The following is a 26,256-nucleotide window of genomic DNA, read 5'->3' as shown; positions in this document are numbered from 1 at the left end:
TTTCCCAAATGTTTCCCAACCACTCGAGTGTTGCTTTAGCAGTATGCTTAGGGTCATTGTCCAGTCTCAAATCTGTGGAAGACTGAAACAGGTTTCCCTCAAGAATTTCCATGTATTTAGCGCCATCCATCATTCCTTCAATTCTGACCAGTTTCCCAATCCCTGTCGATGAAAAATATCCCCACAGCATGATGCTATCACCCCCATGATGTTGTTCTCTGGGTGATGAGGTGTTGGGTTTGTGCCAGACATAGCATTTTCCTTGATGGCCATAAAGCTCAATTTTAGTCTCATCTGACCAGAGTACCTTCTTTATATGTTTGGGGAGTCTCCCACATACCCTTTGGCGAACACCAAATGTGTTAGCTTATTTTTTTATTTAAGCAATGGCTTTTTTTCTGGACACACTCCCGTAAAGCCCAGCTCTGTGGAGTGTACGGCTTAAAGTGGTCCTATGGACAGATACTCCAATCTCCACTGTGGAGCTTTGCAGTTCCTTCAGGGTTATCTTTGGTCTCTTTGTTGCCTCTCGGATTGATGCCCTCCTTACCTGGTCCGTGAGTTTTGGTGGGCAGCCCTCTCTTGGCAGGTTTGTTGTGGTGCCATATTCTTTCCATTATTTAATAATGGATTTAATGTTGCTCCGTGGGATGTTCAAAGTTTCTGATATTTTTTTTATAACCCAACCCTGATCTGTCCTTCTCCACAACTTTGTCCCTGACCTGTTTAGAGAGCTCCTTGGTCTTCATGATCCCGCTTGCTTGGAGGTGCCCCTTGCTTAGTGGTGCTGCAGACTCTGGGGGCTTTCAGAACAGGTGTATATATATTGAGATCATGTGACAGATCATGTCACACTTAGATTGCACACAGGTGGACTTTATTTAACTAATTATGTAACTTCTGAAAGTAATTGGTTGCACCAGATCTTATTTAGGGGCTTCATAGCAAAGGGGGTGAATACATATGCACACACCACTTTTCTGTTTTTTTAAATGTATTTTAAAAAATAGAATTGAAACAAGTTATTTTTTTAATTTCACTTCACCAATTTGGACTATTTTGTGTATGTCCATTACATGAAATCCAAATAAATATCAATTTAAATTACAGGTTGTAATGCAACAAAATAGGAAAAACGCCAAGGAGGATGAATACTTTTGCAAGGCACTGTAATTTAAACCTGGTTCTGGAAACACAGTAGAGCCAATCAAAGGCTGGACCACTGAGAATAGCTCAAATCAGGCCGTGTTATTTCTGGAACAGGCAGATAAGATCAGGCAGGCAGGGCTCCCAGCCTCCCACAGACAAACCTCCATGCAGCACCGAGGAGTGACCAAGGGCAGACACATCAGTGTCAGTCAGAATAGACACAGTACTGCTGGGACACTGAGTCTCCTGCACCTGCCTGTCTGCCAACCCATTTCCTCATCCATATTCATCCTTTACAGACAGAGCTTGGACAACAATTTATAATGAAGAGAGGATACTATAGTGTATTACTGTAACCATGCAGCATGAGCACTTCTGGGGATCACACCCACATCACACTGACCAAGACTATGATGGTGTGGTACAATCTCCTACACGAGCCAGTGGCTCAGATATAGAGACCATTTGTTTTCATGGAGAATGCAACTTTCAAAAGGCTCCTGGGAATCCTAATTGGTGTATTTATGACTGAATAGGCTGAACATGAATTGAGCTGACATGAGATGGCTTCCTCAAAGCATACAGATATACAGCATGCAGACTGTCTACTCTTCCACAGTGAGTTACTGATATACATCTCTCTCCTCTCAGGTTTTGAGAGTGACATGGTCACCTTGGTGCTGTCCATTGGTCGTAGTCACTCCATTCGCCATCTGGCTTTGGGACGCAACTTTGCCATGAAGTCCAGGTGAGTCATTTAATCTGTCAGAACCACTGTTTTCTATCCATCTACCTGTCAGCTCTCTATTCACTCTATTCACTCTCTCGCTCTCTCGCTCTCTCGCTCTCTCGCTCTCTCGCTCTCTGTGTCTTTCTCTCTCCCCACAGAGCTCTAACAGATGTCCTACAGCGTATCGTCCAGCTCATTCAGGAGGAGGAGTGTGTGAGTGCTTGATTTTGTACAGTGCATTCGGAAAGTATTCAGACCCCTTGACTTTTTCCATATTTTGTTATGTTACAGCTTTATTTAAAAATTGATTGAGTAAAAAAATGTCCTCATCAATCTACACACAATACCCCATAATGACAAAGCGAAAAACAGGTTTTTAGAAATGTTTGCTAATTTAGAAAAATTACAAAAACCGATACCTTATTTACATAAGTATTCAGACACTTTGCTATGAGACTTTAAATTGGGCTCATGTGCATCCTGTTTCCATTGATCGTCATTGGGATGTTCCTACAACTTGATTGTGGTAAATTCAATTGATTGAGCATGATTTGGAAAGGCACACACCTGTTTATATAAGGTCCCACAGTTGACAGTGCATGTCAGAGCTAAAGCCAAGCCGTGACATCAAAGGAATTGTCTGTAGAGCTCTGAGACAGGATTGTGTCGTGGCACAGATCTGGGGAAGGGTACCAAAAGAATGTCTGCAGCATTGAAGGTCCCCAAGAACACAGTGGCCTCCATCATTCTTAAATGGAATAAGTTTAGATCCACCAAGACTCTTCCTAGAGCTGAGCAATCGGGGGAGAAGGGCCTTGGTCAGAGAGGTGACTAAGAACCCGATGGTCACTCTGAAAGAGTTCCAGAGTTCCTCTGTGGAGATGGGAGAGCCTTCCACAAGGACAACCATCTCTGCAGCACTCAACCAATCAGGCCTTTATGGTAGAGTGGCCAGACGGAAGCCACTCCTCAGTAAAAGGCACATGACAGCCCGCTTGGAGTTTGCCAAAGACACCTAAAGACTCTCAGACCATAAGAAACAAGATTATCTGGTCTGATGAAACCAAGATTGAACTCTTTGGCCTGAATGCCAAGCGTCGCGTCTGGAGGAAACCTGGCACCATCCCTACCGTGAAGCATGGTAGAGGCAGCATCATGCTGTGGGGATGTTTTTCAGTGGCAGTGACTAGGAGACTAGTCAGGATCGAGGGAAAGGTGAACGGAACAAAGTACAGAGAGATCCTTGATGAAAACCTGCTCCACAGTGCACAGAACCTCAGACTGGGGCGAAGGTTCACCTTCCATCAGGACAACGACATTAAGCACACAGCCAAGACAACGCAGGAGTAGATTCAGGACTAGTCTCTGAATGTCCTTGAGTGGCCCAGCCAGAGCCCGGACTTGAATCCGATCAAACATATCTGGAGAGACCTGAAAATAGCTGTGCAGTGACGTTCCCCATCCAACCTGACAGAGCTTGAGAGGATCTGCAGAGAAGAATGGGAGAAACTCCCCAAATACAGGTGTGCCAAGCTTGTAGCATCATACCCAAGAAGACTCAAGGCTGTAATGGCTGCCTAAGGTGCTTCAACAAAGTACTGAGTTAAGGGTCTAAATACTTATGTAAATGGAATATTTCAGCTTTCATGTTTTAAACATTACCAATTAATTTTTACCCTGTTTTTCCTTTGTCAATATGGGGCATTGTATGTAAAATGATGAGGAAAATAAACAATTTAATCCGTTTTCGAATAAGGCTGTAACGTAACAAAATGTGGAAATAGTCAAGGGGTCTGAATACCTTCTGAATGCACTGTATATAGGGCAGCAGCCTCTAAGTTAGAGGATGAGTAACCTGGTGGTAGACGGCTAGTCACAGTGACTAAGTTCAGGGCAAGGTACTGGGTGGAGGCCGGCTAGTGATGGCTATTTAACAGTCTGATGGCCTTGAGATAGAAGCTGTATTTTAGTCTCTCGGTCCCAGCTTTGATGCACCTGTACTGACCTCGCCTTCTGGGTGTAGTATTCTCCTATTCCCTGCTAGGGGAGCTGTGTAATGATAGAGGCTCTGTGGAAGCATAGTCCTCTGGGACCTCCCCTTGAGTGAAAGAAAGTATTTTAATTACCTCAAATCCTTCTCCAGCGAGACAAGGCCCGCCTCAGTAATTACACACTGAGCAGCTGAGACTCGTACAGTATACAAGGCTCATTTGAAATCAGGCAGACATTTTCTCTGAGTATTAAAGGGCCAGATGTCAGGCTGAAGGTCATGTAATCCAACTGAAGTTTTCTCAGGCCCAGAGCCCCAGACTCTGGGCTCTGACTGGACGGATCAGATCAGTGGTGGGTGTGTGTGTGTGCGCATGTGTGTGTGCCATGCCCACAGCCCCTGGAGTCTCTGTCAGTGTGCGACTCCAAGCTGAAGACAGGCACCACCATCCTCATCAACAGCCTGGGTTGCAATGCCAGCCTCACTAAGATAGACATCAGTGGCAACTGCATCGGAGACACTGGAGCCAAGATGCTGGCCAAGGCCTTACTCATCAACACTAAACTCAGGTAACCTAGCTATAACCCAACCTAACCATAAACTGACCTGCCCCAACCTAGCCTGCCCCAGCCGCACTCTGGAATTATATAACTGTGAACTAACCAACACCTGACCTGCCCAGTGTATATCTCTACACAGGACTCTGGTCTGGGACAGGAACAATGTGACAGCCAGGGGATTTTTAGATGTGGCCAACGCTCTAGAGAGGTGAGTCGTAGCGAGGAAGAGTCCATCAAATGGTAATATTGCCTAAAAGATAACATTACCCCTCCTTTCCTGCCTTTTGAATGGTTGATTAATTCCTTATTCTTTTCTCTCTGTGTGTATGCATAAACACAGGAACTTCACACTGCAGCACATATCCATCCCCATGAATGACGTCACACAGGGGTATCGTAACAGTCCTGAGAAGACAGAGGAGGCTCTGCAGAAGGTGAGATTGGGTTGTCCTTGAGGTGCATGATAAAAATGGATGTCTGAGTCACCCTGGTATAAAACACCTGTTGTGTCCAGATCCAGTCGTGTCTGATCAGGAACAGCCAGAGAAAGTCTGCAGGCCCAGACCAGATACTAAACCTCCAACAGGGCCTGAAGACCGTACGCTCTGAACAGGTGGGTCAGTTCTCGTTCTTGGAGGCAACAGAAATATACACTGAGTGTACAAAACATTAGGAACACCTGCTCTTCCCATGACATAGACTGACCAGGTGTATCCAGGTAAAAGCTATGATCCCTTATAGATGACACCTGTTAATTCCACTTCAATCAGTGTAGATGAAGTGGAGGAGACCGGTTGAAGAATGATTTTTAAGCCTTGAGACAATTGAGACGTGGATTGTGTATGTGTGTCATTCAGAGGGTGAGTGGACAAGACAAGAGATTTAAGATTTAAGACCTTGAACGGGGTGTGGTATTATTAGGTGCCAGGTGCACCGGTTTGAGTCTCAAGAACTGCAATGCTGCTGAGTTTTTCACGCTCAACAATTTCCTGTGTGTATTAATCGTCCACCACCCAAAGGAGATCTAGCCAACATGATAAAACTGTAGCAAGCATTGGAGTCAACATGTGCCAGCATCCTTGTGGAATGCTTTCGACAACTTGTAGAGTCCATCCCCTTGACGAATTGAGGCTGCTCTGAGGGCAAAAGGGGATGCAACTCAATATTAGGAAGGTGTTCCTAATTTTTTGTACACTCAGTGTATGTGTGTCTGAATGTATGAGGGTTTGTTCCTTTGCCATATTCCTACATTTCGGGCACATTTGCCATTCTCACCCTGTGTCTGTCTGATTCATCCTACATCTCAGCTGGTTCAAGGTCTGTGTCAGAGGTTACAGGAGAGTGTCCGACCTTTAGCCCCCTGCAATATACAGGAAGTGCAGTCAGACATATTGGCTGCAGAGGAAGTGCTTCATAATACTAAAACCTCCATTATGGTAAGGTATCTTTGAGTCCCACCGATACGAAATGATCATCTATGTTTTTGAGAGGTCTGGACTCAAACATCTAAGGCCTAATAATGAAGGATTTGGAGAATGGTGAAATATCACTAATACGTTTGCATGTTCAACCTCCAGCTATTGCCTTCACTTTATGATCTGGTGAAGACACCCTCTAGTGGTGCAATGCTGCAACACATACTGAATGACACGGCCAAAACAGTCACCAACGAAATAACAGAGGAGATTCAGGTAATACTGCCATTTTTGTTTCTGCATCGTGTGTGAACAATGTATATGAGGCACATGGTATCAATGTGCATCTGTCAGTTACCAGCCACTGATGACGATCAACATTCAGACAAATTGAATAGATATGTCTAAACCTGCAACACCTGGGAGGGAAAGTCTCAGGAGAGGTCATCCAGGTGACTGGTATGCCATGTGTGTTCCAGGAGCTGGCTCAGGCCTTGTTGCAGTCAGCCCAGACCCTCTGTCCTAGGGTCACCCACAGGTCAAGTGTCTGTGAGCAGCTGGCTGACTGTGTGGCTAAGAAGTCCAGACAGACAGCCCTGTTCATCCAGGACACCTTCATGCAGCACATAGGAGAACTCATCAGTAACAAACTAAGGTAAATAGCTGAATACACGCACATTCACCCTGAAACAAAAACACAGCTTATGTAGAACACAAACAGTTACATCGTACATAATCTTTGTTGTTTTGTGTCAGTGCCTCCCACATCTCTCATAAAGCTCACTGGTGTTGCTTAGGATTTACTTCTCCCCTTCCAATATTTCTTTGTTTTTCATTTCTTTTTCAGTGAACTCAAACTGTCAGTTAGTGTCTCCTTGGTGGAAAGTATCATTGATGAGGTTCTGCTGGACTTGTCTGTGGCTCAGCAGAAATTGGTGAGAGTTTTGTGTGTGTGTGTGTGTGTGTGTGTGTGTGTGTGTGTGTGTGTGTGTGTGTGTGTGTGTGTGTGTGTGTGGGGGGGGGGGGGGGGGGGGAAGTGAGTTTACCAAGCTACCAATTACTTCACACTGGGAGAAGTTAAGCTACACTACATCTACCCTTAATAAAAATATAGTTTACTGAACAAAAGTTGTTAACTACATCCAAACTACTTTGTGATAAATTATCATATCTACATTTGAAATGTCATCGACAACAAATTGCAAGAACAGATCAGTCTGGAGTTGGACGTTAACAGAATGTGTCATTTTGCCTACTAAACAGAAAAACGGTTTCATGTAAGAACTAGACAGGTCTGATGACGGGTCATATTGTATTTTAGAAAGAAAGTCGTGTGAGGTTCCAATAGATAGCTACACCTATACATGGAAGAAACAAGTTATTAACTACTGGAAACACAGAGTTCAACTACCACCAAACTACTGCAAAGTGTAGTTAAATTACTAGTTGAACTATGTATTTCACTACTCCCCAACACTCGTTGTGTTGGGTGTGTCCGATTAGTATAACTGATCACCACCCTCCCTCACCTCAGGACCGTCATATGAGGGAGCAGACCACCTCTGGACTCAAAATCAACGCCCCTCATCTACGAGTGGTAGACCATGACTTCCCCATGGATGATGTAAGAGCTCTAACATAGCCCCTCTCTAAAACACACATAACCCACCATACTAAACAGTATATGCCATACCATTGTACCAGTCTACACAAGTATCTACATGACCTGCATTAGTTCTTGTTTAATACAACTAACTGAATTTCTCTCTCTTTCTCAGTATGTTCCTGTCATTTGGAGGAGCAGCATCCACTCCAAGAGTATCCGTCCAGCCCCCTCAGTGAAAAGTAAGAACCAGGCTTGTCATCAGTCTAATTCTGATTTATTCTACAGACTTTTTAGTAGGAAAGCTTGGAGTCTGGGATGAAACTAGGCAGATTGTTTACAGTGTTAATCAGGTTTAGTTATTGACTGCAGTCTGCTACATCAAAACGGCCTTGACCTGTGATGTCAGCAGCTGCAATCAACCGCCACTGTGATTGGCTTAGAAAAAGGTTTCAACCAGAATTCACAGTTGAAAAGGTCGGGGGTCGTGTCTAAACCATTTAATTATCCAGTTAGGAGTGAGCTCTAACAAAAGAGGGTCAGAAGGGCAGTAACATGAAAATAATGGAGCAGTCACAACAAAGAGGGAGATTCCACTAGAGCAATATGGTTCTGGATTGTTCTGTGTAAATCCCTTTAGTGCAATGTGCTCTTAAGTACATCCCAAATCAGATTTAGAACCAGTCAAAATGTGTCCGTGTGTTACACTCCTCCTGTGAGTAGAAAATAACACTGCACTTTTTATCTCCTTGTCTGCTGAAAACTCTGTCAAAAGAGGCACCTATAAGCCCATGTGTTTTATTAAACGTGAAGGGGTTATTGCTTATGTGTGTCATTCATGCAGCCCGGAACACTAGAGGGGCTGTCCCCCAATGCGTCTTGGGAGTTCCCCCTCCTTGTGATAGTGCTCTGTCATGGTGTTGTAGGATTAAGGTCCCATATCGGAGGGGAGATTCTGGGGGGCGGTGATGGAGGTGGTGGTGGGGGGGGGTAATACTCTAGCTTCAACAAAAGATAATCAGCTGCCTGTCCAATAAAAAGGGCTGTGGCTAACTGGAGCATGGCCGGGTTATTTTCAGACCACTGAACCTCACTTGGGGAGGGAGGGAGGGAGAGGGGGGGCACCGGCTTACAACCATTGTACAACACCTCCCCCTCCTTTGCCTCTCTCTCCAGCCGTCCTGCTCTGCCGCTACCTGCAATCTGTCTCTCTCCCCATCTCTCTTTCTCTCTTGCGCCATCTCTTTTTTGCTCTCTCCCGCTCTCTTCCATCGTTTAGATTCAGTGTTGTAAATCTGTCTGATTAGTCTCCTCTCTTCTCTGTGCCGTTGAGCCTATATCTATTGTCATCCATCGGACTCCTTTTCCATCCATATTTTCTGTCTGTAGCTTTTTTATTTTTTTATTTGTCCTCCTCTCCTCCCCCTTTCTTCATCAATGGTCTCTCAATCACTATTCTCAGCTCCTCCTCCTCTCTCTCCCTCTCCCATTATATCTTACATCCCCTCCCAGTTTATCTCCGCGTTATAGCTAGATACTCTATTTCTACATGCATCCTATCGTACGTCCTGTGCCTTTGTGTGTTGGTACCATTCCCTCTCTCTCTCGTGTTTCTCCCTCTCTCTCTCTGTCCCCCTCTCTCTGTCTCTGTCTCTCTCTGCAGGTCTCCTGGATGTGGACACGGAGCAGCAGGCAAGAGAGAGCATGCATTATCAGCAGGAAGGAGCATGGGTAGGAGGGAAGGTGCAGGCACTGTCGTCAACGACACTGTCAGTCACAGTGGGAGGCCAGCTGAAATCCGAAGGCCCCTCCCACACAGGGAGAGAGGCGGATGCTGCCGCTGCTCCTGCTCCTGCAGCTGCTGCGGCTCTTAGCAACAGTGAGCCCCGGCGCCCTGAGCCCGCACCTCCTCAGGCCCCTATGGACCTGCCCATCGACGGCCACACACTGAGGCACTACACCCGCTCCAGGCCCAGACCCAACCGCCGGAACAGCAAGCCGCCCAGCAAGACCCAGGTAAGAGGCAACACGACGAGCACCATGGAGGATGGGGAAGAAAGGGAGGCACAGACAGAAGAAGAGAGAGCGGGTGGGATGCAGGGAGAGGCTAATCAATTGTAGCGACAGAGTTGCTTTCTGACAGAAGGATGGATGAGAAGGGATGGCGAGAAAGAGAGATGAGGGAAGAGAAAAATCAGGGGAGAGCAGAGAATGGTGATAGAGGGGGAGGGAAGAAGAGTTGTGATGGCGGTACTCAGGTTATTGCAGCCACAACAGCAGAGGCAGTGTCAGTGGCTTGCAGCTCTGGGCATTCTCTCTACATCTCCCTCCTTCCCTCTCTGTCGATCTGATTCTATTTCATCGTCTTGTCAGTGCTGCTGCTGTAGCTGTTGATGTGTTGAGGAGCCATTTCTGTGTGTTTTCTCCATATTCCCCCTGCATTAACGGTGGTCCTGTGGTTCTCAGTAGTGGACTGGGAGCTGTCAGAACAGGATGCTCTCTCCACACTGGTTCTGGAGGGCTCTGCTCTGTGTGACTGCTGTAGCAATTTAATTATTCATGTTTTCACATCAAGGAGTGCTCCCCCCCTTTCACTATCGCTCTCCTGTCAATGCCCTTAGGAGAATCCCTCTTTTACAGTGTAATATTGTTAAGGATTGTCAATGGGAACTGGTTGTGCACGTGTGTGGGTGTGTGTCTGTGGGTATGTGTTTGCATGTATGTATTCATCATCGTGTTTGATTAGAATGTCTCAATGTTCAGCTGGTGATTGGTGATGATTGATGGAGGTCTGTCTGTCTGTCTGTCTGTCTGTCTGTCTGTCTGTCTGTCTGTCTGTCTGTCTGTCTGTCTGTCTGTCTGTCTGTCTGTCTGTCTGTCTGTCTGTCTGTCTGTCTGTCTGTCTGTCTGTCTGTCTGTCTGTCTGTCTGTCTGTCTGTCTGTCTGTCTGTCTGTCTGTCTGTCTGTCTGTCTGTCTGTCTGTCTGTCTGTCTGTCTGTCTGTCTGTCTGTCTGTCTGTCTGTCTGTCTGTCTGTCTGTCTGTCTGTCTGTCTGTCTGTCTGTCTGTCTGTCTGTCTGTCTGTCTGTCTGTCTGTCTGTCTGTCTGTCTGTCTGTCTGTCTGTCTGTCTGTCTGTCTGTCTGTCTGTCTGTCTGTCTGTCTGTCTGTCTGTCTGTCTGTCTGTCTGTCTGTCTGTCTGTCTGTCTGTCTGTCTGTCTGTCTGTCTGTCTGTCTGTCTGTCTGTCTGTCTGTCTGTCTGTCTGTCTGTCTGTCTGTCTGTCTGTCTGTCTGTCTGTCTGTCTGTCTGTCTGTCTGTCTGTCTGTCTGTCTGTCTGTCTGTCTGTCTGTCTGTCTGTCTGTCTGTCTGGTGTGTGTATTTTCCTCTGACACTGTCTGTTTTGCCAACTGATCAAAGACAGCTCTCTGTTATGTGTGAAAAACAATGCTGCAGCCATCTTATAAGCAGAACTAGTTCAAAATAAATTGTTTTCTTTGTAACATCATCTGTGTGTGTGTGTGTTTTTGTGTGCGTCTGTGTTTTGTGTGTCTGTTGTTGTTAGTGCTGGTACATTGGTGTTGTAGTGTGATTCATTGTTGGTGTAGTAACAAGGGAATTGTTGTTCTTATTGCAGGTAACACTGTGCAATGGAATGTTTACCAATACCACATGAACTGGGTGTCTGTATCCCCTGTGTTGTCATTACTGGAACACAGTGTCTACACTGTTATTTAGACTGTATTCGAGGTGCCCCTTGTGCCTGCATTCTGTACTTCTGTATTTCCAGTTCTGTCCCTGGTTACCCGTGTGTCTGTAATACGATTGAAACAGTCTTTCCAGTACTGATGTCTGTGGCCACCTGTTTTCCTGAATAGTGATTGAAACAGTCCTGTGATCTGTGTGCCTGGAATACAATTGAAACAGTTTATTCATTGCTATTGTCCATGGTTACCTGTGCTTCTGTATTGTAATTGTTCATGCAGTGTTCCCTGTGTGGTTATCTGAGCCTCTGGGGTCACTATGCAGTCAGGAAGGACAGGCAGCCAGCTCAGATCAGAGATTTTCTGGAGAGGAGGGCTCTACTCCTCAGTTACCACAGAGATGAGGGGACGGGCAGCCAGCTCAGATCAGAGATTTTCTGGAGAGGACGGCTCTACTCCTCAGTTACCACAGAGATGAGAGGACGGGCAGCCAGCTCAGATCAGAGATTTTCTGGAGAGGACGGCTCTACTCCTCAGTTACCACAGAGATGAGAGGACGGGCAGCCAGCTCAGATCAGAGGTTTTCTGGAGAGGACGGCTCTACTCCTCAGTTACCACAGAGATGAGAGGACGGGCAGCCAGCTCAGATCAGAGGTTTTCTGGAGAGGACGGCTCTACTCCTCAGTTACCACAGAGATGAGAAGCAGATAGAACCGCTGTACCCTTCTATGGAAAAGGCAGAAGTTCACATATACTTGAAGCTAAGTGTTATGAAGCAGAATTTCTAGTTTTTTTGTGTCTGGATCGCTAGGTTTTTATGAACATAAAACATGCATGTGTATCAGAAGTAGGTTTGTCTAATGTGCATGTTGATAATGTAGCTGGATGGCCTGGTGAAATAAGGGGCCAGGTGGTGGTTGTAGCTTGGAGGGCTGCTGGCTGTGTTGACTGTGGAAAAGGAAAGGGTCTACTGTCACTCTGCTGTAACACTCACTGTGGTGGTGGTGGGACTGCACCTTCTTCTGGGTGTGCCTGCTGCCTGGCCCACTTTCAGTATGCTCACACATGACTACTATTTTTCCTGCAGTTGCATTTTATTGCATCTGTTGAAAAATGTAAAACACTTTGCTTTGGATTTTATGTAACAGCATACCTCCCCAGAAAATATCTTGCGTCAATGTTGCAGAGAGAGAGCTTCTTGTTGTCATGAGGTTTGCTCATAAACCATTCATTCACTTGCCATCACTTAGTGCAATGTTGAAGCCAAAGCACAGCCAGTCCAGTGCTACATGAGGAATTTCACAGACAGCCTAGCAGTTGAATTCTGCAAATGGTGGGAACTGCTACTGAATGATGCTCTGGGAATGTGGGGGAGACTGCTCTTTGAAATCCAAGATATGATATTATTAAACATATGTCAGTGATTTCTCTTAGATTTGATGCTCTCCTTGTTATTCGGTTAATTGACTTAGAGAATTAGTTTGAGATATCGTTGAATGAGCAGAGTCCTCTACCTACGTTGACATGTACTGTATGTGAGAAAAGGCCACCTATTGATGTCCTATTTACCATAACAGAAAATGCACTGGAAAGACAATACAGTCCCCACCCCCTTCTATATTATGAAGAAACCAATAGACACACCCCTACCACACAGTCTATCAGTAAGTGTTGCTATGCTAGATATATATATATATATATAGACAGGGTGTATCTATATGAAAGTGTTAGTGTGTTGTCATCAATGGAAACACCATCCTTGTGTTTTATGGCAAGGATTTTTCTCTTCCTGAAGATAGAGTGGAGTGATGGGGATCGTTGCTCTCTGATTGGCTGGGAGGTACTAAATGATTTCTAATCCATTTCTCATGCGGCGTGGCACACCATTTGCATACGTTTGTTATAGCTGTTCTGCAGTGGGATGGTTCTCCTGCTCTCTGTAACCACAGCGCCTAAAGGCCTCTCTTCTCCCTCACAGTCTGTTCAGCTGCAGCTACACTCATAGACTGGCTAAATACAGAACATCGTCTCAAACACTGAGACACTGAGAAAACAGTCCTCGCCTTCACTCTCTTTCCACCCCTGAAAATTGTCAGCCAATACTACCTGTCAAAATATTGTGCACTGCCTGTTTGTATTTGAGTAAGCGACAGACAACCATTAAGGGATTGTGAACTGCTCTTCCCACCCGCCTGCTAAATAACAGTGAATAATGAATCTTTTAAATCATCACAGTATGATCCAAACTGAAGAGCTGCTCTTCAGACTGGAACAGAGGGAGAGGAGAGAGTGGTGGTGGTGAAGGGTGTGTCTGAGAGATATAATCATATTGTGGAGGATCAGGAGACGATGGGGCTGAGGGGTTGTGTTCTTTCCTGGGACCTGAAGCACAAATGTGCCTGCTGCAGACACACACACGAATAGTCTATAGAATAGACAGGATGATCGTGTGTGTGTGTGTGTGTGTGTGTGTGTGTGTGTGTGTGTGTGTGTGTGTGTGTGTGTGTGTGTGTGTGTGTGTGTGTGTGTGTGTGTGTGTGTGTGTGTGTGTGTGTGTGTGGTGTGTGTGTGTGTGTGTGTGTGTGTGTGTGTGTGTGTGTGTGTGTGTGTGTGTGTGTGTGTGTGTGTGTGTGTGTGTGTGTGTGTGTGTGTGTGTGTGTGTGTGTGTGTGTGTGTGTGTGTGTGTGTGTGTGCGTGCGCGCGTGCGTGCGTGCGTTCATAAACATGTATTTTTCTCTATTGCATATCTGTTGGCAAACATCATAATCAGTATGTGTACTGTGAGAGTGTAATCAGCCTACACTATTCAGTCACACAATGGTATTACCGTAAGCATCCGCCAAGCCTGTGTGTGTGTGTGCAGGAGCAGGCAGCTGAGAGTGAAGAGAATGAAGCCAATGAGACCATTGGCAGGGTGGATGAGGGAGTAGAGGAGTTCTTCACTAAGAAGATCATCCATGATGACCCACTGTAAGTATCCATATACCTCCAAGTGAATACACCTTTCCATACTAACACGCATACGGCATAGATGTACTGCATGCACCCACACTAAACAAACCAACTAACACTGGCTCTCTACACCCACACTATACTAACCAACTAACACTGGCTCTCTACACCCACACTATACTAACCAACTAACACTGGCTCTCTACACCCACACTAAACTAACCAACTAACACTGGCTCTCTACACCCACACTAAACTAACCAACTAACACTGGCTCTCTACACCCACACTAAACTAACCAACTAACACTGGCTCTCTACACCCACACTAAACTAACCAACTAACACTGGCTCTCTACACCCACACTAAACTTACCAACTAACACTGGCTCTCTACACCCACACTAAACTAACCAACTAACACTGGCTCTCTACACCCACACTAAACTAACCAACTAACACTGGCTCTCTACACCCACACTAAACTAACCAACTAACACTGGCTCTCTACACCCACACTAAACTAACCAACTAACACTGGCTCTCTACACCCACACTAAACTAACCAACTAACACTGGCTCTCTACACCCACACTAAACTAACCAACTAACACTGGCTCTCTACACCCACACTAAACTAACCAACTAACACTGGCTCTCTACACCCACACTAAACTAACCAACTAACACTGGCTCTCTACACCCACACTAAACTAACCAACTAACACTGGCTCTCTACACCCACACTAAACTAACCAACTAACACTGGCTCTCTACACCCACACTAAACTAACCAACTAACACTGGCTCTCTACACCCACACTAAACTAACCAACTAACACTGGCTCTCTACACCCACACTAAACTAACCAACTAACACTGGCTCTCTACACCCACACTAAACTAACCAACTAACACTGGCTCTGTACACCCACACTAAACTAACCAACTAACACTGGCTCTCTACACCCACACTAAACTAACCAACTAACACTGGCTCTCTACACCCACACTAAACTAACCAACTAACACTGGCTCTCTACACCCACACTAAACTAACCAACTAACACTGGCTCTCTACACCCACACTAAACTAACCAACTAACACTGGCTCTCTACACCCACACTAAACTAACCAACTAACACTGGCTCTCTACACCCACACTAAACTAACCAACTAACACTGGCTCTCTACACCCACACTAAACTAACCAACTAACACTGGCTCTCTACACCCACACTAAACTAACCAACTAACACTGGCTCTCTACACCCACACTAAACTAACCAACTAACACTGGCTCTCTACACCCACACTAAACTAACCAACTAACACTGGCTCTCTACACCCACACTAAACTAACCAACTAACACTGGCTCTCTACACCCACACTAAACTAACTAACTAACTAACTAACTAACACTGGCTCTCTACACCCACACTAAACTAACCAACTAACACTGGCTCTCTACACCCACACTAAACTAACCAACTAACACTGGCTCTCTACACCCACACTAAACTAACCAACTAACACTGGCTCTCTACACCCACACTAAACTAACCAACTAACACTGGCTCTCTACACCCACACTAAACTAACCAACTAACACTGGCTCTCTACACCCACACTAAACTAACCAACTAACACTGGCTCTCTACACCCACACTAAACTAACTAACTAACTAACTAACTAACACTGGCTCTCTACACCCACACTAAACTAACCAACTAACACTGGCTCTCTACACCCACACTAAACTAACCAACTAACACTGGCTCTCTACACCCACACTAAACTAACCAACTAACACTGGCTCTCTACACCCACACTAAACTAACCAACTAACACTGGCTCTCTACACCCACACTAAACTAACCAACTAACACTGGCTCTCTACACCCACACTAAACTAACCAACTAACACTGGCTCTCTACACCCACACTAAACTAACTAACTAACTAACTAACTAACACTGGCTCTCTACACCCACACTAAACTAACCAACTAACACTGGCTCTCTACACCCACACTAAACTAACCAACTAACACTGGCTCTCTACACCCACACTAAACTAACCAACTAACACTGGCTCTCTACACCCACACTAAACTAACCAACTAACACTGGCTCTCTACACCCACACTAAACTAACCAACTAACACTGGCTCTCTACACCCACACTAAACTAACTAACTAACTAACTAACTAACACTGGCTCTCTACACCCACACTAAACTAACCAACTAACACTGGCTCTCTACACCCACACTAAACTAACCAACTAACACTGGCTCTCTACACCCACACTAAACTAACCAACTAACACTGGCTCTCTACACCCACACTAAACTAACCAACTAACACTGGCTCTCTACACCCACACTAAACTAACCAACTAACACTGGCTCTCTACACCCACACTAAACTAACCAACTAACACTGGCTCTCTACACCCACACTAAACTAACTAACTAACTAACTAACTAACACTGGCTCTCTACACCCACACTAAACTAACCAACTAACACTGGCTCTCTACACCCACACTAAACTAACCAACTAACACTGGCTCTCTACACCCACACTAAACTAACCAACTAACACTGGCTCTCTACACCCACACTAAACTAACCAACTAACACTGGCTCTCTACACCCACACTAAACTAACCAACTAACACTGGCTCTCTACACCCACACTAAACTAACCAACTAACACTGGCTCTCTACACCCACACTAAACTAACTAACTAACTAACTAACTAACACTGGCTCTCTACACCCACACTAAACTAACCAACTAACACTGGCTCTCTACACCCACACTAAACTAACCAACTAACACGGGCTCTCTACACCCACACTAAACTAACCAACTAACACTGGCTCTCTACACCCACACTAAACTAACCAACTAACACTGGCTCTCTACACCCACACTAAACTAACCAACTAACACTGGCTCTCTACACCCACACTAAACTAACCAACTAACACTGACAGATATGGCTACACACACCATGCATACATACTGTACAAACAGAAAGATAACAGAATGTATTCGCAGAATGTTTGTTTACTGTGGTTGAAAACAATGTATCCCAAATACACAGCATCCCACTGATCCCATCACCAAAGCCACGACATCCCATCACTAGATAGTATGAACACTGAACAAGCACCACCACTGAATGGAGACTCAGTAGTGTTGTTGCTGTTTTGTGCTTCACCTCAATTGCAGAAAAGCGCAGAGGGAGGAGATCCCTGACAAAGCACAACCCACAGAGTCGACTTCCCCTGCCCCTCCCAGCACGTCTGCCCCGGCCCCGCCCTCCTCCACCACCACCACCTCTAGCACTTCTTCCTCCTCCGCGACTGAAACAACCACCCTTTCCTCCGCCCCCTCCAAAAACATCAAGAAGAAGTTTGGGGACTTCTTCGCCTTCAAGAAAGGCCGTGCCGGCCGGGGGGTGAAGGGCGAGGTTTGCCCAGAGGGCAAGGTCAAAAAGACCTCCATTGTAGATCTAATCAGACCACTCAGGGAGGCAAAAGAGAAGGAAAAAGAGAGGGAGCGAGACAAAAAGGGGAAATTGGAAGAGGAGAGGGGTGCTAAGGCCACCAGTGTTAATGATTCTGATGCCACCACAACAGTAAGAGCAGCAGAGGACAACACCATGGCCCCCGCCACTCTCTCTGACGTCGCCACCACCTCCGCCTCCCTGCCCACCAGTGCCCTTGCCCAGGAGAAGGTGACCCCCATGTCCCCCAGCGCTCTGACCCCCAGCCCCGTCATCAGCCCTATTGGGGGGTTCCTGGTGGAGAGAGAGAAGAGCCGGACTCTGGAGAAGAGCAGGACCCCAGATGGAGAGAGGAGGCTGAAGGCCACACGGCGCTCCCTCAGGGATGGCAAGTCCCAGTCCCTCATCCTGCTGACAGGCCTGGAGGATGGCACTGCCACACATGGAAAGGTAGGTACCACTCTGCACTGGTCAGAAAGTACATAGAACCAGTCTGTAATAAACAAAATGCACATCATTTAGATATGTTTTTGGTCATCCTCTTCCAGAAACACGCATCTGAGAGCACATCCAGCCTTGAGCAGCGTCTCCACGTCATGCTCCACCGCATGGGGGTGGCCAAGACACCTCCTGCAGACACAACGACCAGCCAGGTGTGTGTGTTAGTGTGGGATATGAATGGTTGTGGACCACCCTTGCTGTTCTCTACTTGACTATTTCCTTTATGTTCTGAGCACACAGCTGTAGTGGGATTCATTGAGGATTACAGTACCTTTGTGACATTAATGTAATGTGGCATGGCCTTGAATGTCTCAGTATAGTACCTGATGGTGAGGGTGTGACAGCCTTGGTATTGTAAATGATTTAATAGGGGGATATAGGAGGATAACGTAAGAACATAGAGGATAATAGGAGAATAACTCAAGAATAACATTGTCTTATATCCCATTGTAGAACAAAGAAGAGGAGCTGAGGAAAGCCAACTCAGAGGGTAAGACTCTCCCCACTCTTCCTCAGCTGTGTGTCTGGGATCTGGGACTTCCTGTTCCTAGCTCCTCTTCACACTGTATGTAGGAGAGACTGGGGTTGGTTGTCACACTTACTGGTTAGTGTTTTCCTCACGAATCTTGCTCTGGAGGCAGAACTGAGCAATTTCCCCTTAGATAGGCCAGCTGCAAAGTCAAAATTGGCTATGTTGTAAAAATTCATGAAAACAAATGAGCTTTTTGGTCTTAATTTAAGGTTAGGCATTAGGGTTAGCTGTGTGGTTAAGGTTAGTGTTAAGGTTAGGTTTAAAATCAGATTGTATGACTTTGTGGCTTTGCCAGCTAGCAACCCCTTACGGAAATGAAATATATTGAAGATATCTTTTTCATAATAAATCTTAAAGCATATAATATATTTTCAAAAATACATTATTTGGTATATTGTAAACATGTAATTGTTTGATATAATATATCTAAATATATGACGAAATATGCAAGTATCTGCCGCTTTAAGATATAACAGTATATTATCATATGTGTTGGGATATATTATAATATACCTGTATATATCATTATTAGCCATAATGACAAAACTATATCAAGCATTATAATTATTATTATTTTAGATTAAAGTGCCAACAGTGTAGGTGTGAATGAAACAATAATACACCACTAAAATAATATATATACTTACCGTTCAAAAGTTTGGGGTCACTTCGAAATGTCCATGTTTTCATGGAAAACAAACATGAAATTAGTTGCAAAATGAATAGGAAATATAGTCAAGATGTTGACAAGGTTATAAATAATGATTTTTAATTGAAATAATCATTGTGTCCTTCAAACTTTACTTTCGTCAAAGAATCCTCCATTTGCAGAAATTGCAGACCTTGCAGACCTTTGGAATTGTAGTTGTCAATTTGTTGAGGTAATCTGAAGAGATTTCTCCCCATGCTTCCTGAAGCACCTTCCACAAGTTGGATTGGCTTGATGGGCACTTCTTATGTACCATACAGTCAAGCTGCTCCCACAACAGCTCAATAGGGTTGAGATCCGGTGACTGTGCTGGCCACTCCATTATACACAGAATACCAGCGGACTGCTTCTTCTCTAAACAGTTATTGCATAGTTTGGAGCTGTGCTTTGGGTCATTGCCCTGTTGTAGGAGTGAATTGGCTCCAATTAAGCGCCGTCCACAGGGTATGGCATGGCGTTGCAAAATGGAGTGATAGTTTCCTTCTTCAAGATCCCTTTTACCCTGTACAAATCTCCATAGAGGGAGCAGAGGGTCGGTTTGGGTAGGAGGATTTACTAGCCTCTCAAAGAACCGTGTGGCTCAGTTGGTAGAGCATGGTGTTTGCAACGCCAGGGTTGTGGGTTCGATTCCCACGGGGGACCAGTACGGGAAAAAAATGTATGAAATGTATGCCTTCACTACTGTAAGTCGCTCTGGATAAGAGCGTCTGCTAAATGACTAAAATGTAAATGTAAATGTATGATGACGAAAGTGAGTGTAACGGGTCAGTAGTCATTCAGTGCAGTTATTTTCCCTTTCTTGGGCACGGGTATGATAGTGGACATCTTGAAGCAGGCCTGAGCTAGAGACAGATTGAAAATGTCTAAAAACACAACAGCTACCTGGTCTGCACATGCTCTGAGGGCGCGGCTAGGGATACCGTCTAGGCCGGCAGCCTTGCAAGGGTTTACAGATTTGAATGACATACATATGTCCACTGTGGAGACCGTAAGCACATAACTCAAGTTCTTCTCAGAGGCTCTCCTTGGCAGCTCGGTCGTTTTGCACGAAGCATGAGAAAAAGGTGTTTAGCACATCCGGTAGGGAGGCATTGGTGTCCGAGACATGACAGGCTTTATTTTTGTAATCCTTTATCGTTAGAAGCCCCTGCCACATACGCCTCATATCCGACCTGTTGAATTGCTCCTCCACGCTGTCCCTATACTTGTGTCACATGATGTAGTATATTGATAAGTGAAAAAAGTAAAGCTGTAAACATTTGTGTTAACTCAATGTTTTGCTGAAAACAAGGAATGCTTTTTCAAACAGGAAGAGGTGTGCGTGTTTGTGAATGTTGCTGACTCTGTTGGACAAGCAGGTTCAGACCGGACCAAAACAGAACCAATCATAGACATCCATGTTTCCCAAGTTTTGACAGCACAGTATACAGTAGAGCACAGCAGAGTACAGTAAAGTAGTGTATTCAGTAGAATATATTTCAGTAGAGCACAGTAGAATACAGTATACTACACCAGAGTAGAGTACAATATAATGTATTGTATCTCAACTGTACTGTACTCTACTGAATTAAACTCAACTGTACGGTACTCTACTTTGCTGTACTCTACTATACTGAATTCAACTGTATTGTACTATACTGCACTGTACTCTGCTGAATTAAACTCTACTGGACTGTGCTGTACTGTGCTGTCCAAACTTGTGAAACATGGAGGTCTTTTCAACATCCAGAAAACAAGTCTTCTAGGCATCTTTTCAATGTAATTTAGCTTACTGTGCACATTGTTACAATGGAGATGGTTGTCAGATTGTGACAAGCAACCTAAACATCAATGTGACAACCATTCCCAATCTTAATTAGCATGCTAATTAAGATGCTAGTTACCACATGGCTTGATCTAGGAACTCGCAAATAGGCTTGAAATAAAGCTCTCCCTTTCCTATTTTCAATAAAAGTAATTGTTTATGGATACTTCCATCATACAACTATTTATTAAAGAAATAACAAGCATATTAATATTTACTTTCACAGATGAAAAATGCAGTTATTCCTCTCACCTCAATGTTTTGTTATCCTGACCTGAATTGACCAGATGGATGACCTCTCCTACAGAGGACACACATTTTTATCTTGAAATTATTACACGGAAACTATTACACGGTCCGTCCGTCCGGTCCGTCCGTCCCCCCCCCCCCCCCCCCCCCCCCCGTGACAACCAACCCCCGGTCTCCCCTACAGATCCTTTCCTGCTGACGGGAGCGGGGCAGCATCTCAGGTTTGATGTAGACGTGTAGACTAAGTCAACTTACGGGAGGTCAGAGCTACACAGACAGGCCAGCCTGGGAGTCATTTCTTCCATCTGTCACTCAGTGCTGGAGGTCAGGGGTCAGTTCACACATCCACTCAGAGGGGAACTCAGCACTATCAGCCAATGGCTTGTGCTCTAAAGGTGACAGCTCCCTTTGATGTCTTTTGTGTGGATTTGTTTATTTGTTTGTGTGTCAGGCTGCTTCAATTATAGAGTGGCTCATAGTATGTGAACTTCCCAGTTTGCTATAATCTTCTTCTCTTTCTCAGGTGCAATTCTTGACAAAAAACCTGAACCTCCAACCACGTTGATGAAGCCTCGCACTATGTCCACATCAGCTTCAGGTAATTCTGACACTTAAAGCTGGTGAATGGATGTCCATGTAATAAATTCATCCATACTCCAAACCAATATGTAAATGTTATGTTGCAGTAATGACTTCAGTGCAACCACCCTTCTCTCCTCAGACACCAGGTGGCCAATCAGAGCAGGCCTAACACCTCTGGAGGCTCTCCGAACAGATAAGCCCCTCCTCCCAGAACGTCCCATCGGCCCCCTCCCTCCCAAGCCCACAGTGGCAGCCAAACCCCCTCTCCCTGCCCCCCAGCAGCCCCCTGCTGCAGCTAGGACGTCCCCGGGGTTCCCCCGGCAGCCAAGCAAAGCCACAGGCCCAGAGACCCAGCCAACAGAACCAGAGCCCTCCCAGAGCCAGACCCAGCAGAGGGAGCCCCCCTGCCCCTCCCCCCGCAAGGAGACTCCCCCTGCCCCATCGCCACGGAGGGGACCCTCTGCCCTGGAGAGCAGGGAGCGATCTGAGAGAGCACAATCAGTTACTGAAGGTACACTTATATACAGTCCTCACCTCTCCTTGGTGACAAAATATATAAGCAGCTTTGGTGTTTTTCTGTCTGAGCAGAAAAAGACCAAGCTAGCTTGTATTTGTCTCTTCTCTGTGTCTCCCACTCTGTTTGATTATTTGTCTTCCATTATGAGCTTAATATTAAATAATGCAAGAACAGTGAATGCTCAGAGCGTAATAATTACTTCAGTGTCTCTCTCTGTTTTCATATACTGTAATATTTTGTGGATGGCAGCTCCTAATGCACTTGTCTGTATTGGAAAGATTGTTTTACACAATCGAACAGAGCTGAGATCAATCCTGGGAGTCCATTTGCCAGGAGTTGGACTGTATTGGTTTTCACTCACCAATGCCTAATTTGAATGACTGAATTACTTGAATTTACAGTGTAAAAGTGCTCAAAGCATTTTACATTAAAAAGGTAGGAACTCCCTTCATCCACCACCATTATATATCACCCACTCATCTGATGTTATTTGGGTCCAGATTATGGCAGAGGATGGCATCCCAAACATGTGAGCCAAACGTGTTGGGTAGTGCAATGCCTGGTCTGGTCTTTTTTTTAACATGAATGTCATTGTGACTCAAGTGTCAAGTGCTTAAACCCACCTCCAGTTATGTTGTGTGTGATCGTGTATCTGAGTCCTGTGTGTCTTGGTCGTCCCCTAGAGAGCCTTCCTAAACCCCGGCCCCGCATGAAGCCCTCTTCCCAGCGGAGAGCTGTGTCTGTCTACGACGACTCTCTCCTCCGAGAACATGCTGCACTGCTGGACCATGAAGGTGAGCTCAGCAGCAGAGAGAGAGCACTTCCTGCTGGATACCACATGCTACTGCAGAGGATCAGAGCCATGTAAAGCCTATACTGTATGTATACAGTGCCTTTAAAAAGTATTCATACTCCTTGACCTTTTCCACATTTTGTTGTGTTACAGCCTGAATTTAAAGTGGATTAAATGTAGCTTTTGTGTCACTGGCCTACCCACAATACGCCATAATGTCAAAGTGAGAAAACATTGTTTTTAGACATTTTTACAAGTTCATAAAAAATTAAACGCTGAAATGTCTTGAGTCAATAAGTATTCAACCCCTTTGTTATGGCAAGCCTAAACAAGTTCATGAGTAAATATTTTCTTAACAAGTCACATAAGTAGCATGGATTCACTCTGTGTGCAATAAGTGTTTAACATGATTTTTGAATGACTACCTCATCTCTGTACCCCACACATACAGTTATCTCTAAGGTTCGTCAGACGAGCAGTGAATTTCGACCTCAAAGACCAGGGAGGTTTTCCAATGCCTCACAATGCGCCCAGTCACTACAAAGATACAGGCATCGTTCCTAACTCAGTTGCCGGAGAGGAAAAAAACTGCTCAGGGATTTCACCATGAGGCCAATAGTGACTTTAAAACAGTTAGTTTAATGGCTGTGATAGGAGAAAACTGAAGGTGGATCAACAACATTGTAGTTACTCCACAATACTAACCTAAATGACAGAGTGAAAAGAGGGAAGCCTGTACAGAATACAAAATATTCCAATACATGCATCCTGTTTGCAATAAGGCGTTAAAGTAAAACTGCAAACCATTTGGCTAAGAAAATATGAATACAAAGCATAATATTTGGGTAAAATCCAACAAAACACATCACTGAGTACCACTCTTCATATTTTCAAGCATGGTAGTGGCTGCATCATGTTATGGGTATGCTTGTCATCAGCAAGGACTAGGGATTTTTTTACGATAAAAATGAGATAAGCACAGGCAACATCCTAGAGGAAAACCTTGTTCAGTCCACTTTCTGACAGACACTGGGAGACATTCACTTTTCAGCAGGACAAAAACCTAAAACGCAAGGCCAAATATACACTGTAGTAGCTTACCAAGACGACATTGAATGTTCCTGAGTGGCCTAGTTACAGTTTTGACTTCAAGTCGGCTTGAAAATCTATGGCTAGACTTGAAAATGTCTTTCTAGCAAGATTCAACAGCCAACTTGACAGAGCTTGAAGAATAATGTGAAAATATTGTAAAATCCAGGTGTGCAAGCTCTTAGAGACTTACCCAGAAAGACTAAGAGTGGAATCGCTGATTCTAACATGTATTGATTGACACAAGTGTGTCAAATACATTGAAAATCCTAGCTGTGTTCATAGATGTCCTACTGCACTTTGGATATGAGGTCAATTCATGAGGCAGGTTGTTTCTTTCCTCTACTTCTCAGAGCTGAAGGCTGCATTGCCACGGTTGCAGAGGTCACCAGCCCAGAAACGTGCCAACCCTGGGGAGCTCCCTACCTGTAGTGAGGACCAGCCTGAGGGGAAGGATGGTGAGTAAAATCCTCAGAGTAAGAAATCTTGACAATTACATTTTATACTGAGTGTTTTTACACATATATTGTGGGGAGGGGGAGGAATAAGTGAAAATGGTTTGAAAGGAAGATTTTATGATGTGTATGGCTGTGAAATGGATGCTCTTTTTGAGGCGTTGTGCCAAATGTTTGGTTTGGGACCTATAAGCCTTGGGCTAATGGGCATATGCTCACTTCCTCCCCTTCTCTCTGCTTTGTCCTCCACTGTTCTATAATAATAAACCCATCAGGCCCTCAGCACCACATACACTGTAGTGCAATTACCATCCTATTATATCTCAAATACTTGTTAGCATTCTGACACAGGGATATTCATCACAATTTTCTGGCAAATCAACTTCAATTACAGACATGGAGGAGGACTGGATATCAGGTCCTTAATGTGACAGATTTATTAAAGCGATGCTTCATCATTATGCACACAACCCTCAGTAAATATCTACCTTACAGCATGCTATAGAGTGCAGCTATTAACATCTAGAATAACCTTGTTTTGGTTTAAACAAATTACTTCTTGAATGATCAATCTAATCAAGAAACATTTATTTTTCTTTTCACTGTTCAATTTATCTTTCTGCCTGTAAAAAAGTCAGGTTTTGTCTTGTTCTCTGTTGGTCTTGAGATTGAAAATCTAATCTCTGCTGTGTTTTATTAATAATCCAAACAGCAGGTGAAGCAGAGGAGGAGAGGACAGGCAAGGGGATGGACAGCTGGCCAATAACAGAGGACAAGCCAGGGCCAAGCCCAGTGGGGACCAGTCAGGGAGAGAGCACAGTAGAGAAGAGGGGAGAGACTGTCTCCCAGCAGCACACAGCACAGGCAGAAACATCAGACCAAAGAACTGAACCTCCCTCACCGGAGACACACATGGATTGACCTGCGCATAGTCTATTTTCTATCATGTCTACCTTTGCCTTGCACGCCAGATTCTGAAAAAAAATTATTATAAACAAAATGTTTTAAAGAGTAAATCCATACATATACTTGTTAATTATTAAAAAGTTGATTTTGAAGTGTCATTAAGTGCACTTTCCTCACTGCTTTAATTTGATGCACAAAGCTACAAAACCTGGGTTAATTCATTTATCAAATATTCAGCAGTGTTTTGCCTGAAGTGCATGGAAAACATGAAACATTATCTCAGTGATGATCATATAAAGCACCAGGCTGTCTCATGGAGTGCAGCCTGGATAGTGGCCCCCTCATGATGAGTCATCTGTGTGTAGTTTCTCCTTGGTAACGCCACATTACTCCCTCCGTCCGCCACTGAGCCATGCCGCTGCTGGGAGTTGGCTAGTGGAGGCAGTAAAGGCACAGGAGTGCCATCTGTGTGTGTATGGAGGGGCAGAAAGATAAATA

The 26,256-nt window shown here is 44.8% G+C and overlaps 1 protein-coding gene across 2 annotated transcripts in view; it reads left to right on the top strand.

The window, feature by feature from the left end:
- The window catches only part of carmil2 (capping protein regulator and myosin 1 linker 2), a 37,124-nt gene extending 11,208 nt beyond the window's left edge, over positions 1 to 25,916 (top strand). The window contains exons 18-39 of one of the 2 annotated variants that reach the window (XM_014124192.3): positions 1,801 to 1,897; positions 2,038 to 2,092; positions 4,266 to 4,438; positions 4,569 to 4,637; positions 4,770 to 4,863; positions 4,944 to 5,042; positions 5,737 to 5,865; positions 6,007 to 6,120; positions 6,324 to 6,499; positions 6,692 to 6,779; positions 7,379 to 7,468; positions 7,623 to 7,689; positions 9,111 to 9,463; positions 14,009 to 14,115; positions 17,345 to 18,071; positions 18,170 to 18,274; positions 18,576 to 18,612; positions 21,940 to 22,014; positions 22,138 to 22,509; positions 23,199 to 23,309; positions 24,751 to 24,855; positions 25,565 to 25,916. In XM_014124192.3, the coding sequence (XP_013979667.3) occupies positions 1,801 to 1,897; positions 2,038 to 2,092; positions 4,266 to 4,438; positions 4,569 to 4,637; positions 4,770 to 4,863; positions 4,944 to 5,042; positions 5,737 to 5,865; positions 6,007 to 6,120; positions 6,324 to 6,499; positions 6,692 to 6,779; positions 7,379 to 7,468; positions 7,623 to 7,689; positions 9,111 to 9,463; positions 14,009 to 14,115; positions 17,345 to 18,071; positions 18,170 to 18,274; positions 18,576 to 18,612; positions 21,940 to 22,014; positions 22,138 to 22,509; positions 23,199 to 23,309; positions 24,751 to 24,855; positions 25,565 to 25,773 (3,452 nt within the window). In that variant the 3' untranslated portion in view covers positions 25,774 to 25,916. Of the gene's footprint in view, positions 1 to 1,800; positions 1,898 to 2,037; positions 2,093 to 4,265; positions 4,439 to 4,568; positions 4,638 to 4,769; positions 4,864 to 4,943; positions 5,043 to 5,736; positions 5,866 to 6,006; positions 6,121 to 6,323; positions 6,500 to 6,691; positions 6,780 to 7,378; positions 7,469 to 7,622; positions 7,690 to 9,110; positions 9,464 to 14,008; positions 14,116 to 17,344; positions 18,072 to 18,169; positions 18,275 to 18,575; positions 18,613 to 21,939; positions 22,015 to 22,137; positions 22,510 to 23,198; positions 23,394 to 24,750; positions 24,856 to 25,564 lie in introns of those variants that run through there. The other variant, XM_082957224.1, reaches the window with a different exon arrangement.
- The last annotated feature ends 340 nt before the right edge of the window (positions 25,917 to 26,256 follow it).

This window comes from Salmo salar, chromosome 10 (genome assembly GCF_965601325.2).
Source record: "Salmo salar chromosome 10, fSalSal1, whole genome shotgun sequence".
Classification (NCBI taxonomy): domain Eukaryota; kingdom Metazoa; phylum Chordata; class Actinopteri; order Salmoniformes; family Salmonidae; genus Salmo; species Salmo salar.
Note: the sequence above shows the minus strand (reverse complement) of the source record. Positions and strands in the feature narration are given on the sequence as shown.